Source organism: Nematostella vectensis, chromosome 7 (assembly GCF_932526225.1).
Source record: "Nematostella vectensis chromosome 7, jaNemVect1.1, whole genome shotgun sequence".
In the NCBI taxonomy this organism is placed as follows: Eukaryota; Metazoa; Cnidaria; class Anthozoa; order Actiniaria; family Edwardsiidae; genus Nematostella; species Nematostella vectensis.
The window spans coordinates 12,003,162-12,019,128 of NC_064040.1; the positions used below are offsets into that span (position 1 = coordinate 12,003,162).

The 15,967-nt window shown below is 40.3% G+C and overlaps 3 protein-coding genes across 3 annotated transcripts; 1 reads left to right on the top strand and 2 right to left on the bottom strand.

Annotated features, from left to right (window-relative positions):
- Positions 1-502: 502 nt before the first annotated feature.
- LOC5510740 lies at positions 503-5,947 on the top strand. The gene is made up of 8 exons (XM_032379920.2): positions 503-615; positions 1,617-1,814; positions 2,581-2,677; positions 3,095-3,156; positions 3,676-3,798; positions 4,341-4,489; positions 5,658-5,759; positions 5,862-5,947. The coding sequence occupies exons 2-8, from the start codon at positions 1,617-1,619 to the stop codon at positions 5,944-5,946; spliced, it is 816 nt and encodes a 271-aa protein (XP_032235811.2). The 5' UTR covers positions 503-615; the 3' UTR covers position 5,947.
- A 1,882-nt stretch (positions 5,948-7,829) lies between these two features.
- Positions 7,830-11,872, bottom strand: LOC116617332. The gene is made up of 4 exons (XM_032379969.2): positions 11,683-11,872; positions 11,013-11,187; positions 9,636-9,766; positions 7,830-8,535 (listed from the first exon to the last, which is right to left on the bottom strand). The coding sequence occupies exons 1-4, from the start codon at positions 11,692-11,694 to the stop codon at positions 8,290-8,292; spliced, it is 564 nt and encodes a 187-aa protein (XP_032235860.1). The 5' UTR covers positions 11,695-11,872; the 3' UTR covers positions 7,830-8,289.
- Positions 11,873-13,235: 1,363 nt separating this feature from the next.
- LOC116617333 lies at positions 13,236-15,963 on the bottom strand. Its single transcript, XM_032379970.2, has 3 exons — positions 15,854-15,963; positions 14,115-14,240; positions 13,236-13,737 (listed from the first exon to the last, which is right to left on the bottom strand). The coding sequence occupies exons 1-3, from the start codon at positions 15,938-15,940 to the stop codon at positions 13,615-13,617; spliced, it is 336 nt and encodes a 111-aa protein (XP_032235861.2). The 5' UTR covers positions 15,941-15,963; the 3' UTR covers positions 13,236-13,614.
- Positions 15,964-15,967: the final 4 nt, after the last annotated feature.

Consider the following 15,967-nt stretch of genomic DNA (forward strand, 5'->3'; position numbering starts at 1 on the left):
AAAAATGATTTATATATAAAAACAAACAACAATTTAATAATTTGGGTAGAATTAATGAGCAATGCTACCACCATTTGATGATTTTAGAACGGGTCACTCGTTTCATTATGTTTGAAGTGTCGATGTTCCTTTTCACTAAGAATTGGTTGTTCAAACTTTTTTCAAAATTTTTTGGCCTGGTTGAGGTTTATTTTCAGATTTTCGTTGTGGACCCGTCAGATATTAACGCCATTTCCAAGAAGCTATTCATTGTGATGCAGTATGTTTTATAATTATATGATACTTAAGTCCATTTAAAAACTATAGTTTCCGGGGGTACCCTGCTAGCAAAGTATTCTTCCTGTTTGTTTCTATCAGTTCACTTATCCGTGTCGCGCCTTATTTCGCGGTCTCGGAAAAGGGGGGTGGGGAGTTTCTGGTAAAAAACGGTTCGAGTATGAATATATTCCGGAACTTTCAGTTATATCAATGTAGAAAATTATGGGTACCCTGTGCAGGAAAGGGACTGAAACTACTTATTTCAAAATGGCGGACGGTGAAGACCTTCTTGGTCAATTCTTGTTTTGAATTGTGTTTTTCTTGATAGCATGGATAGATAAGGAGAGAAGTGAAGTCGTAAGTGGTTATCCTTTTCTCAAATTTGTCATATTACGTGGGGTATATTATTTACTTATACAGCGCGCTGTTTTCTTTGACTGAGTTGTAACACGAACTGTAAACGTGTAAGCGTGTATAATGTGCCACAAGTTTCCTTCCAAGAGGATCTAAAATATTTATATGGATCCATACAACAATTACATGAAAGAGCAGTAAAATATATGATATCGAAGGGGGAGGGGGGGGGGGGGGTAAATGCCTTATCCAAGAGGATCTAGCAAATATATGCCAACTCTTTCAGTTTTCAGGCTTAATCTCTCTTGGCAAAGCTACACATCAACTTGAACAAGGAACCTCTGAAAAACATGTATTTACACAGCAATGACTAAAGCAAATCAGTGCTGCATGCTACCACCAATTCAAAGTCCAATAAACGTTGGTTAATTATCATGTGAGAATCACAGCTTTCTGATGTAAACTTCATAACAAGCAGGATTCTGATGGGCCATGATGTGCATTGTAGCATTTCTTTGCCAGGCTGGTTGGCTAGTGATGTTTGTGACAATCGGATGGCATGTCTCTTTTATTCTTTTTGGATTACTTCACAAAACTTTCAAGGTGGCAATGACAGTACCCATTCCACTGTATATAACTCCCATGTAAATATCTAGGTTCTCCAAAGGGGCTGTTTATATGAAGTACAATCTTGCCATTGGAAGTTATGCCAATATGCATTTTCAAGGTGGGCTACAGGCCATATATAGATCCATAGGTGCACTGCGCACCATAAACCAAGTGAGACAGAATACACAGAGGGTTGCACAGGGTTTGCACACTCTTCCTTGGCCATCAGACGCTATCCCACCCAAATGTACCTATGACTGCGCTCCCCACTTCAGCGAAACCTGTGTGCGCACCTGTTGGATTTCTCGATAGCGGGCATGGTTAAAAACTGCAATGGCTCCATACAATGATATACCAAATTACTAATTTCTCCTACTTTATTTGAACACTTTCAGATGGGTGCTAGTTTAACAGCCCTTCGATTCCTCCCAAAAAACAGCAAGTCTTATCAAGAAGCCATAGATATCTGGGACTTGTACTGTATGACCTACTACTATAGACACTGTGGGGGTCAAAATGTAAAGATGTCTCCCCCTGATCCTCTAGAGTTTGATAAGCAATATCAGGAGGTCCATGCATGTGTGACAAAACAGGCAAGTACAGTACCCCTACCAAAAATCAAACACTTTATTTACATTATAACATGCAGTGAAAGTAATATTGTTGTTCAATTAATTTTTAACTTTTGTTTCATCTTGGACATTTTCCACCTTTTTTAAGACAAATTGCCCATTGATAAAAACAAGGCTATAAATTGTTTACTTTTAAGTGTAAGCGAACACATGCAAAAAGCTGTGCTTTTATCTAGAACAATGTGCTTGTGCCGCCTCAAGCTGATACAATATACATATGTGTGAGTGACAGCAGGGCAGAAACAAGGGGTGGGGTACTGGGGGCATGTGCCCCTTCCCCAATATTTTTTTTATAATAAGTGAATGACTAGAGGTATAGCAGAGACAAATGTCCACTGTGTTTAAAGTGAATGGTAAATTTTCTATTTTGTTCCAGCAACATTCTTATTTCACCAATTTATAAAAAAAGCGAGATCAAATAACATTATTCTTGGCAGCATCATTTTGCTGAAATGAGTGTGTTCTGGCACTTTGTTTAAAACTCTAATAATGCTGGCACTGTATATTATATAAGGATATGCTGCAATAAGGCTATTTTTCTGAGGTTGTAAGATCAGGCTTTAAGATCAAACTTCTTATTTCCAAATCTGAGGTTCAAAAATAAAAACGTAAAACTAAGATCTTCATTTGAATGCTGCCTGTTTTTTACCCTGTTTGAACATTAATAAAATGTGTAAATAAATAAAATAATAAATTAAATGGTAAAAGAAATAATTGTTTTGTCTAGGTTATACAGCTTCTGAGAAACCTACAAAGTGAAAGCAAACAAAGTTTCTCACTGTCAATCAAGCCATCAACCATTCAGCACCCAGAGGCCGGTGAGGGTAAGTAACTCAGGACCAGCATAGTGAATGTCAATCAGTCAATCACTTGTTTTTGTTTACATTTGATAATACAACAGTCTGTAGGCAAGAAATTTCAAAATAACCTTCCACAATGAAAGTCTGATAGTTTATTAATGGTATTTGATTGAAAATATCTCAGTTAACCATATGACACACTAGGGGATTATACATAAGTGAATTTCAATCGTCAGCTGTAAATCTCCAGGTCTGTTTGCTTCCGAGGTGGTGAATTTGCTGGTATCTAGAGGTCTGATTCAATGGTGATTGAACTCGCTCATGCAAGCATCCAAAATCACCTAGTGTGTCGTAGGCTTTAGTTGCTTGACTGAGTTGATGGAAATGGATGCTCTTGTAGTGCGCCATCTATGTGTTGTTTTACACTCATTGTGTTTTCAGGAGTATTTCTAGATGGTTCGGCTGTACCTGGGACTGTTGTAATGTTTCACCCTGGCCTTGTGGTTAGAGCACTATCAATTTTTACATTGTGTAATTGCATCTATTATCACTATCCTGTTACCCCTAAAAAATTTTTTAGTTATTTGTCAAGAATAGGGTAATTTAAGTTAAAGTTCAGTCAACTCTCTTGTAAGCAGGAAACTCTCAGAAAATGAGATTGGTGTTTCAAGAACAATCTAAACAACATATTTTTGTTGTCATTGCAGGGACTGCTGAGACCATTTTAAGGTGCTAGGGCTAAAAATTTGGCCAAGACAAACAAGTAAAATATATCTGGAGCCCTGAAAAAATCAACCCAAGCCAAAAGTGGTAGGGCTATAGCACTACCAGCCCTTCCATCTTTGCGGTCCCTGTGTTGGCTACCTGTGGCCTGTGCTTGGCTGGTTAGCATATTTGTTTGAAATAAAGCTCCCCTATAATTTGTTTTGCTCACTTCCCCAAGCTCTGTTTGATTTGAGTAAATGCTTGGTATGGCCACTACATTTTGTTAACACAAAATATAATCTTAATCCTTTTTTCAGTACCTTCCTCCTTACATACGGAAGATGCCTAACTATCCCTGGATTGATAAAGACAACACCTACCTCATGTCAAGATATGATGGTTGTATCGTAGATCCAAAAGGTCTGGATACTGATATACAGGTATATAACCACAGATCAATATCAGCAACACCTAACCCAGTGTTTAGATATAAGGATTATATCTCAATACCAAAAAAAAAAGCTTGTAAAAGGGAGCCTCAGCCTGCTATACTGTGAAAACAGTTGAACATCACCTTTCTGTGTATAGCTTTAAGGCTTTTCTAGATGTGATTGTCTATCATTTTCTCAGAGGTCGGATGTGACAAGGGTGGCTCATCCCATAATACCGTATTGACTCGAAAAAGCACCCTGGAGCTTATTAAATTTTTCGACTTATAGACAGGGGGCATATTTGGGGGAGGCGCTTATTTCGAGGGAGGCACCTATTAAAAAACGCAGAATTCACACAGAAGACTGAAGATTGTTTTTATTTGTTTAATATTATTTCAATAAACTTTCATTCATTAAATATTTGTCTCAGAGTCTATGAGCTCCAGTGCTTATTAGAGTAAATATGGTACTGGTGACAACAGTTAAGCATTATTTTTCTGTGCATAGCTTTCAGGCAGTTGTAGAGATGTGTTTTTCTATCATTTTCTCAGAGGTCTGATGGAACAATGGTGGCCCATCCACTAGCAGCAGGTCATAAGGTGAACCACGCCCCACCTGGCACCAAACCAAACATTCTACCCTTCTCTTATGACTTTGCCAAGACCTTTCCTGAAGAGCTTCTAAGGCTGGTTCCTAATAAGTATGTGACAAGATGCCACGTTCTAAATGCATGTGTAAACGGTGATATTTCCACCAACACTGTTGGCACCCAAAAGCATTTGCACAAAAAGCGTATAAAAAATATATTTTCCAATATTATTGTCTGTGGGTGCAAACAGCTCGATGATATCTCCCAACACCACAAAGTATAATTTTGTGAGCTCAACATTTTTATGGTACCCCAATAGTGACAGACTTGTTCAACATTTGCTTGTGCTGTTGCACAGAGAGTTTAAGAGTAGAGCAAATGATCAGTCTCAGATCTCGTATGTTTTTTATGTTGTTTTTATGTGGTGTTGGGGAAGGTGGTGGTGGTCAAGGTGGTGGTGGTCAAGGTGGTGGTCAAGGTGGTGGTGGTCAAGGGGTTGGTGGTCAAGGTGGTGTTGGTCAAGGGGTTGGTGGTCAAGGTGGTGGTCAAGGGGTTGGTGGTCAAGGTGGTGGTGGTCAAGGGGTTGGTGGTCAAGAGGTTGGTGGTCAAGGTGGTGGTGGTCAAGGGGTTGGTGGTCAAGAGGTTGGTGGTCAAGGTAGTTCTCAGATTGCTTAGAAAGAATTGCGACACGAATTGGCGCGCAATTGATAACCCTATTCATCATTCATATATTACATTATTTTTTATATGAACCTTTTTATAAGAACGTTGAGGCTGAGATTGCACCAAAGTTTAAGAACACTCTGAGGCTAAGATAGCAGCAGCATATTGTTTTTCGAGTCTTATGTGTTCTAAAATGCAGTGTTAAAATATGTTTATTAATAACAACCTTATATTCTATTGCTATTAATCATTTGTAGAATTCTCCTCCTAATAATTCATTGGGTACTATATTTTATAAGCACTTAAATTTAAGAATATCATTAAGAACATCTTCAGCCTTAAAATGCTCCAGAAATAAGAACGGCCCAGCCTCAACTAAAAATTAGGCGTTCTTACAAAAAAGGGTCCGTAACCCACCAAGCCCATGTAACAATATGAGTTTGATTCCGGTTGACCCCTTATTTGTCGGGAGTTTAAAAGACGGTTAATTTTATGAGTGTATTTGGATAGAAAAATAATTAGAAATACTCTGGACCCCATCCTGTGGTTTTTCTCTAGACACTCCCACGATTTTGGTGGTTGTGACACACACCCCTTTACATAATTTCTTGTCCAGATATTACCGTGAACCGAATTTCCTGTTCAAGACTCCCGCAGTCCTTAGAAGTGTGGTATACGTCACAACGGATCACGTGCACAACCAAGAGCTTTGTGTCAAGTAAGTCGCCGTGTTTTTCTTAAAGACGCATATATCATGTGTTAGAAATACATTATATCGATTGATGATTTAAAAGATATTAATTTATTATTGTGTTTAAAGTTATCGGTTAAATCCAGCCATCAAATTGCCAGAATGGTATACCCCAGTGGACAGAAAAGAGGATTCGCGCCGCTGGAATGGCTAAACGAAAACACCATAAAAGATGGGTGCCACAGTGCTGTCAATCTGTTTAAAGGGTGTGGCAGTCACCTTGAATAGACAACCTCTGATAAGATCTGTACAATCTGTACAGTGGAACAGAAAACAGAGTTTAGATGCCCAGTGATTACTGAATTTCGCTCTACAAAGCTTCAAATCGACCTGGGTTAAGTTACTGCCGTGAATGAACCTGGATTTGCACAGAGCTTTGGGAAATACCAGCTTACAGATACCATGTTGCGGTCGAACAAGACTCTTAAGGGTGACAAGAGGCGATAAGTCGGGCGAACACCGAACGTTATTCTTAGAAAAGTTCAACCAAGGCGCGAACCCAGCAATTGCTCGGAAAGGGGGGGGAAAGGGGGGAAGGGGTTGTTGTGGAGGGGTACGTCGTGGGGGTGGTGGTCAAGGTGGTGGTGGTCAAGGTGGTGGTGTTCAAGGGGTTGGTGGTCAAGGTGGTGGTGGTCATGGGGTTGGTGGTCAAGGGGTGGTGGTCAAGGTGATGGTGGTCAAGGGGTTGGTGGTCAAGGGGTTGGTGGTCAAGGTGGTGGTGGTCAAAGTGGTGGTGGTCAAGGGGTTGGTGGTCAAGGTGGTGGTTGTCAAGGTGGTGGTGGTTGTCAAGATGGTGGTGGTCAAGGGGTTGGTGGTCAAGGTGGTGGTGGTCAAAGTTGTGGTGGTCAAGGTGGTGGTGGTCAAGGGGGTGGTGGTCAAGGGGGTGGTGGTCAAGGTGGTGGTGGTCAAGGGGCTGGTGGTCAAGGGGTGGTGGTCAAGGTGGTGGTGGTCAAGGGGTTGGTGGTCAAGGGGTTGGTGATCAAGGGGCTGGTGGGGGGGGAAAGGGAGGAAGGGGTTGTTGTGGAGGGGTACGTCGTGGGGGTGGTGGTCAAGGTGGTGGTGGTCAAGGTGGTGGTGTTCAAGGGGTTGGTGGTCAAGGTGGTGGTGGTCATGGGGTTGGTGGTCAAGGGGTGGTGGTCAAGGTGGTGGTGGTCAAGGGGTTGGTGGTCAAGGGGTTGGTGATCAAGGGGCTGGTGGTCGAGGGGTTGCTGGTCAAGGGGTTTGTGGTCAAGGGGTTTGTGGTCAAGGGGGTGGTGGTCAAGGTGGTGGTGGTCAAGGGGTTGGTGGTCAAGGTTGTGGTGATCAAGGGGCTGGTGGTCGAGGGGTTGCTGGTCAAGGGGTTTGTGGTCAAGGGGCTGGTGGTCAAGGTGGTGGTGGTCAAGGTGGTGGTGGTCAAGGTGGTGGTGGTTAAGGGGTTGGTGGTCAAGGTGGTGGTGGTCAAGGGGTTGGTGGTCAAGGTGGTGGTGGTCAAGGGGGTGGTGGTCAAGGTGGTGGTGGTTAAGGGGGTGGCGGTCAAGGGGTTGGTGGTCAAGGGGTTGGCGGTCAAGGTGTTGGTTCGCGCACCTGGCGCATGCAACCTTTAACATAGAAGCACTACTACTGTTTTATCCCGAGGTGGCCTGAACAATAATTATCGGACTAAATGGAGAAAGGATTATGATGACTTGATTATGATAATAGGGACTTGCGCTAAGAGATCACTTGACTGTTTGGGTGGCAAACTAGCGCGCTCAGTCTTTTAGCGGCAAAATAACAGCAACAAAAAGCGCTAATGAATTTTTTTTTCAGGGTTCAAGGGTTTAGTTTCAATGTAAGATTTAATTTTTTCTTCGTTCTCTGGTGTGACGGGCGCAGTTATTTCTAACTTTTTTGTTTGATTATTTCGTTTTGAATTTGACGAACAGAAAGGTCACGTGATCTCTTAGCGCAATTCCCCATTTGAGACAACTTAAACCCTTTCCCAAATGTATTGTAGTCTTTTCTAATTACTCTAAACGTGGAAGTTTGCTGAAAATAACAAAAACGACACTGGAGGAATGTTACTGAGCACGACATTTTAATGTCTACAATTTGAGCAAGATATGCTTTGCCTCACCAAAAGTGGAACTGCGACCATGAGAATCTATGGCATAATATTGACTGACATGCTCTAATAGATGACATGTTCTATGAAATAAAAATCAAACAAACTACTTCACTATCACATTTTTATTATTACAAAAATATCCGGGCTTCCATGTTTTGAAACTTCTAACAGGTCCATAATTTCAGCAATCTAATCAAACATCCATTTTGTTAGTGATATATCCTTTTGTTGCCTAGTAGCAAATCATGTTGCCTAGTAACAAATTCGTTGCTCAGTAACATACATTAGTTACAAACCATGTTAATTAGTAGTATGCCTTGTTGCCTAGCAACAAATCCTTTTCGCCTACTAGTGTATCCTGTTGCAATGAAACACCCTGTTACCCTTGACAACATGCCACAGGTATCCCGTCTAATACTCCTGCGCCTCGTGGATCCTTAACTTTGCCGCCTCCGTGTCCATCTCCACTTGGGTCGGATCCATGAGGTGCCCCTCTCTGTCGAACCCCAGGATGATTGGCTTGCTGTCACTTATGATTGACACGTAGCTGCAAAACTCAGAGCCCGCAGGAATGGCTTTCTTGAACAGGATTTCCGGGTGTTCTTGTTTGACTCCTCGGAAGTTGGTCAGACTTTGGACGTAGCCTTCAGGGAGCTCCTGAATAAAAACAATAAAATTGTAACATTTTTCGCTCAAGTTTTATCACACTCAGGATCGAAAAGCGAACCAAGCGAACCGTGGGCGCCACCATGTTCGCTTCGTAAAATGAAGAAATAAAACAATACCTACCACTTCTTCGCATTAAGCAACCCCCTTAGGCTCGTACCTAGGATTTTGAGTGGGGAGGGGGAGGAAGATTCCTTTACCCATAAAGCGGACCATTTTCTCTTAGATAGCTCGTCCTGCCTCGTAGTAGTCCAGTCGAGTGTGGGGTGGGGTTCTCCCGAACTCCCCCTGGCTACTGGCCTGCCCCTCCCCAAACTCTTTTAATACTCCTAGACCTGTCCCATTTACTAACAATAAACAGCAGACACCCGGGTACCAGAGCCCTATTTTTTCGCGAATCTGACGGTATGGTACCCAGGGCAGCAAAAAAAAGTCAATTCGACGATTTTATAGCTACGTTATTTTACGCCAAAAAGTAAACCAAAAAAAGAAGAATACAAATGTCGATTTAAAAAAAAACTTTCCTTTCTCTTGATCCGACTCTAAAGCCGCATTGTCACCAGTTTACTTCCGGTCGATTACGTAACAATCTCCGATAATTTTTAACGGAAAACGCGAAAAATATTTCAAATATTGAAAGCAGTGTGTTTATTGAAAGTTTCTTTGAGGATGTGATTGATAATTTAGAGCAGATGGCATGTTAAATATCCCGGATTCTAATAGATTCTTTTGTCTTTTAACGGTTGAGGTTTCTGTTGGACCTCCGGAAGTAAACTGGTGTTAATGCGGCTTTAAGGCTGATTTAGACAGCACGAGTTAGTCGTATACGACCTGCCCACGAAATGTCTTAGTTCTGAATTACAAACTACGACTTGCGTTGTCGAGCATCGTAGCGTCAGTCGTAGGCTGATTTACACTCTAGACTCGAGTTGTAGAGGGTTCGTGGACTAAATCGTGCTGTTAAATCAGCCTTTCTGCTTTAGCAATATGAATTGTTTTACTAGGACTATAAGATTGCATTGATTTTATTGCTAAAAGACTCAAGTCAGAGGCCAGACCTCTTTAGTATACTTTATGCGTAAATCACGAACCTTCAAGACGACCCTGTATTTACCGTCGCCTCCTTTATCTACTGCGACCACAGTGTTCGGATGTTGATAGCTGGCCAATATGTTGAGTTCTGTCTGTAGATCCACCAGACTGCTGTAGATCTTAAATGTCGCTACACAACATAGATAACGACACATTATAAACAATAGAATACACCCTGATTTTCGAATTGCGTAACCTACAGTTTAACGTAGTTTACGTGGTGACAGGGCTGGGGTTTCGTTTACCGATTAAGCGGACCATTTTTTCTTTCGTCCTAGCTCTTGGTGGTACGCTCAGTTTTCCTTCATTAAAATGGGCCTTCCCCATGGCTACGATTTTGCTACGTTTCAAGATCAACCTCTTGTTTGATGATCGGCGCGAGCGCGGTCTTAGCGTGGCTTTAATAAATACGAGGCAATTTTTCCTGCGACTTGCAATGCCATTTTTGTTTTGCGTGTGGTATTCCCCTTTTACAACTTGCAATACCATTTTTTTTTTTTTGCGTTACAGGTTGCAAAAAAAAGTAGACTTGTTTTCTATACTTTCCGCAACATTGCAAAAAAATCACTTGTGTTTTCATGCTATTGTAAATCGCAATTTTTAATTGTCATGGTCGCATTGCAAGTTGCAAGAAAAATTGCGATGAGGCTCTCGCGATGACTCAAAGACCCAAGGTCCATAACATAATATTATCGATGAGTCGATTTATCTAGAAATAATCACAATGCATTTTTTTTTGTAACATCTGTTCGATGGACCATGATGTAAGACATATGACTATTTTTTTTCCTTTTAAATTTATCAGTAGTACAGGTTACCTCTCACAATTTACGGATCATTGGCTGGGATATTTCCTATATTATTGCACTGCCTGTGCACCCTCCCCCACCCCCTCGGCAAATCCTGGCTATGGCAAGAAATTCTCACTTTCTCTGTTTCTCTCAAAGGTTTCGTTACATCACGGGCGCTAGGATAGTTTTACTCGAAAGTGAAAGACGCACTATGTAATCACTTCATCTGCTAAACACTGCTAAATGAGTAACTCGGCCCCACAGCGGCGCGTTTTTTCCCTTCCCCATTTAGAAAACGTTTCCGTTGCGCCGCCGTGGTCAAGTTTTACCAGGCGGCGGCGCTAACATAGCGCTTTCTTTGAAGGTCATAAATGCGTAGGGACTAGGCTCGGTGCTGAAGCGAAAACAAGGAAATCAACCAGTTCCAGTAAAAATACAACCAATTGAGGGAGGAGTACGGGGTTTATTCAGTACTAAAAAGTATTTATTTAACATTAACATCAGTTTGGAGTAAAACTATCCTAGATCCCGTGGTTAAATATACAAAGCGTCAGTGTTTCGTGCTTACTATGACATTGTACTCACATTCCGGTTCCGTTCCCACACCCACAGCCGCGAGCGTGTTGTCCAGGACCTTGACGTAGTGTCCAGGAGCTGAGCCGTACTGATTCCTGGAAACGAGCTTATGAAAAGCAGGAAACACTTCCTGGTCTTTGCCATCGACTACCATTGGTGCTGGGCTGGTGTCTAGCGATTTACTCTGTAACAGGATGTACCATATTAGCAAACTATTAAAGGACCCCCATGGCCCGATAAATTAGGATGTGCTCGTAAATCGTGCAAATCTTTTATTATTTTATGGCAATTTTAAAATACAATATACTATTTTGAAGAAGGCAATTTTTTTCATTTACTTCGGGTATTATTTTGTTGGAGTTTCCCTTTGGTAGTGGCTTGTTATGTATACGGCTGTCTTCTTGAGCATTTACCTCAGGTTGATCTTTAGAACCCTAAGAATATCTCTTCAAATACCCTCTAAACGAACTCTAACAGCTCTAGCAAAAAGGCTTACACATAAGACAGAAATTCAAGAAATCAAAGGTCTTAAAATGTGGGACGTTCTATCTATTTTATAGAGATCTAGCCGTTTTGGTTATCTGAGATTTCGGAAAGAGTACATTCCAGGCAGTAAACAATCCTCAACCAAACTCTTTTCCATGAAAACACAGTACCTAGACCTAGACCTCGTACTCACCTTATTCGCCATTTTGTTCACTTCAAGTCCAGAACACGTGTGAAATCCGACAATCCCTCACCACACCATTCATTTAAATACCCCCTCTGAGATCCCGGGGGAGTATAGCTCGGGGAAAAAAATATATCTTTGTTGACGCAACCACTAGATTCCAACCAATCATCATACAATGACCAAAAAGTAGGGGCCCCCGTTTAGATTTTCTATGATCGAAAACGAAACCCAAGAAGAAGAAAAAAAGACAAACAACATGCATCAGCATAAATTTGCTTTGTTTGGCCGGAAGAGCTACTTTCGCTTCCAAAAGATTCTGAATATCAAGTTGCTGGTATTCTTAATGGCTGCTGCCACAAAACAAATATGTTAAGCCTGAAGGGTGTTCCTTTCGTCTCAAAATGGATAGAAATCTAGAGGAGCTACTTTCGCTACCAAAAGATTCGGAATATCAAGTTGCTGGTACTTTAAAAGGCTGATGCCACAAAACAAATATTGCCAACTCGAAGCTATTATGAAAAACTCCAAGCTAGTATGCTTTACCTGGAAGGTCTCCCTTTGGTCTCAAAATGAGTATAAATCTAAAATATCCGTGCGTGGGCGCGTTGCTGAATAGCTTAGATGCTGCTATAAGGGTAAAAAAAGATTACTGGCGTGGTATTATTATGATAACCGCCACTTGACTTAATTTTGACTATAGGCATAGTGTCCTCTTTGAAGCGCGCCAAACCGGAGTCAAGGGACTTTCATTTCCTGTAGTGGGTTTTCACACAGATCGAAACTACGTGATTACTCTATGAAACGCATCGTTGAGTATATGTCTGCTTTCGCAAGTAGGGTTTAAAGTTTTAAGAGATCAACATAAAAAAATATCTAGACCATCTAGCTCCGCTGACGTTTATAAAAAAAAAGATGTGCATTCTGTTGGTTCTTATGTACTTAACCACCCAAATACGTCTGGTGAAATGTTATTCTCTTTGGCACAGTTATAAAAAAGTTGGATTTTGTTGCCATTTTTTTTTCTATCTCCCGATAATAAACCATGAAAAACAGGTGCGTCTAATACACCAGAGGCGTCTGCTTACTTGCGGTCAAATTAGTTACACTATGGCTTATTAAAATGCAGTTTCGCCTTTAAATTGAGGACTCCAACATCCAATAGGCAATAACGTCTAGCCTTAATTTCAAGGCCTCGCTATTAAACAAGGAGACATGTAGCGTGCGACATTTGCGTTTCCTAGTTTAGCCACCTTAAATAACACTGTTACGCGCCAAATCTAGTAGCGGCGACAAAGAAATGTTTTTCGAATAGCTGAGGAACATTTTCGGGTCGCTCGACATGTCTTCTAGTTTAGCCAGGCCTTTAGGAATGTCAAAATACAATAAAAATACACTAGAAGACAGGGCTATGCATAGTTATGGGCGGAGACAGAAAATACATTTAGTGAAACAGGCAAATCAAGAGTGAAATGTGGTAACGAAAAATGCATGATCTTCCATACAATAATACCGCGTGTCAGTTTTAGTAAATCACACACACACATGGTCGACACTCGTATGTCAAAGTCCAAATTTAATTGAACGTTTTCTTTTTTTTACATATTTTACACGTTGGTATAAAATTTGCACTTTTTATTGTGATTAAAGTGTTTTGATAACTTTGTAAGTATGTAGTTTTTTTTATAGACAAAAAAGTTTAAAATTGTGTTTTTAGATAATGTAAAAATTGGAGGTTTCTCCACCTTATTGGTGTTTGAATATTGAAGGAAAACACATACGAAAGTGTTGCTGACGAAGTCTAAGATCAAATGTAAAGTATTTTCAATATGATTCTAAGGAATAGGAAAAAAGGAATATTGAAGTAGTATGCAAAATGTCAATAGGCTTAATGTGCTAATGGTGTAAATGATTTATGATGTAATTGTGACAGGTGGTGGTTTATTTCTGTGCGACTTGCTGTGCAAACATCCCAATCTCCTTTTCTAGCATGGCCTTCATCTGTGCGTCGCTAGCCTTGGGGTAAGCCTTCACATACTGTGCCACCCTGGCGATGGTCTGCGCCTAAACGCAATATTGAAATAGAAGCATGAAACTTTGAAAAGTATAACATGATCAGGATGCAGGTTTTACTGAAGGGGGATGCATAATCATGGATATAATGCAGAAAGTCTGAAGATTTTGTGACTTCAGATTTTAGCAAAAGGGATCATTTTTTTAAAGTTTCCATTTTAGTGACAGGTTAATAGTACAATTCAGGATAAAAATGTTAATAATATTATCATAGAGATAAATGCCTAGTCATGATTTTGCCCAGCAAAATCTAGTCTAAGTCTAGGTCTTGTGCAACAAAATGTCTATACAAAAAAGCTGGCCTTACCCACATATTTATGGGTGCTTGTGCTCTCAGTATGATATCTCAATATATATCAGCATCTTACCCTGAGCCGATCTGCTCTGGACACTGTTATCCTCTTGTAAATCTCATAGCCAACACGGGCTGAGACGAATGCATTGTACAAAGATTTTCCTTGCTCGCCCCCATTGATGAACCCAAGAACAGCGATCTACAACAATCATATTGACATGTTTTACATCAAAATAATTATCATATTGACATGTTTTACGTCAAAATAATTATCATATTGACATGTTTTACATCAAAATAATTATCATATTGACATGTTTTACATCAAAGTAATTAGAGGTATCTCTGTATAGCCATAGATGTGGATATTTACAAATGGAACTCAAGCTAAGAACAAAAGATGTAGGGAAAGTTGAAGAAATTAGTATGTTGTGTTAATCCCTGTTTTAGTAAGGATAAAGAAACCCCTTTTAAATGGAGTGATGCCTTAATGAAAGTCCAAACTCTTGTTACTGTTTGATAGTGCACACTTACACAGACTTATCTACTCTCACTCAGCACTTTTCACACAATCAATTATTTTGATTGCTTTTTTTTTAGAAAATGGGCTTGTTTTCTCCTGAAACATATTCCCAGATCTGACATGTCAATCCATGCGCACAAATAGGCAACCAGGAAAGGGATGAAGTAATAGCAGCTATGTGTTCCCACAAATGTCACACAAGAATGTTTCACAAAGTCAGCAATCCACAACAAAAATTGATGGGTTTGAGATATTTTTCTGCAAATGTCATACAATGTCATACAAATGTCATACAAGAATGTTTCACAAAGTCAGCAATCCACAACAAAAATTGATGGGTTTGAGATATTTTTCTGCAAATTTGGGTAAGCAAATTAGCACTTTCTGGTTAGTGTACAGTAGCAGATCTATGAGGGGGAGGGGATTTAACCCCCCCTTGGGCTGCCTTTTTTTTTGTTTCATTCCAAAATCATTATGAAGGTAAAATAATGACAAAATTTTTTTGGGTCAACCCCCCCCCTGCCAAAAAGCTAGATCCACCCCTGGAGAAGATAGTGTAGCCTTGTTTTCTTTGACTGTAAAGATGACTAGTAAAGATGAAACTCTTATTGCATGGGACATGCTGTATAGCAGTGCCTATTTAGGCTGGCAGTATTTAGACTTTTATTTTACTCCCAAAGATCATTTAATCGCAAACCTGTGGGAGCTAGAAAGACTGTAACTCTCGTTATTTTTCTTTTGATGTCCACATAGGCCACCACTCAACTTTGCAAGGAATAAGGTAAAATAGTGTGGAATCGGGTGAAATACAAAAAAGAAAATGCCAAAGCAAACTAGCATTGTTATCAAGTTGAAATATTTAGACGAATACTTAACACAAACGCACTACACAAATAAAAATCTAGATGGATTCAATGGCCTTATCTTTGTTTCACTGCCCTTTGAAAACATTACACATTATTTTTGTTGTTGGTGTTGTATAAATCATGGAAACCATTAACATACCTTTTCAACTTTGTGATTTATACCTTATGATATGTACGATGTGTTAATGCTTTTAATCAATTCAAATATTTCCAACAAAACCTCTGACGATATGATTTTATGGAGTGTATAAACTTCGTACTTGCTTGCACTTTGCTGCTTGGTTTCAACCCAAGCAACATCAATACATCATCGGACAAGGGTTAAAAAATCACAATACGGAATGCCGATTGTAAGATGAAGTTTGGTAGAGTCTTTCTAATCGTTTCGTATCACATATCGTTAAAGCTTTAGTGTGTATTTACCTGTTCGACGAGGTCCACTGTATTGAGGCGGAAACCGTCCGCCATCTTTGTTTTTCGTTTCGAAGATAATACACGGCCGCATTGCATCACGGGGTCTTGAGTTTTGATTGGCCG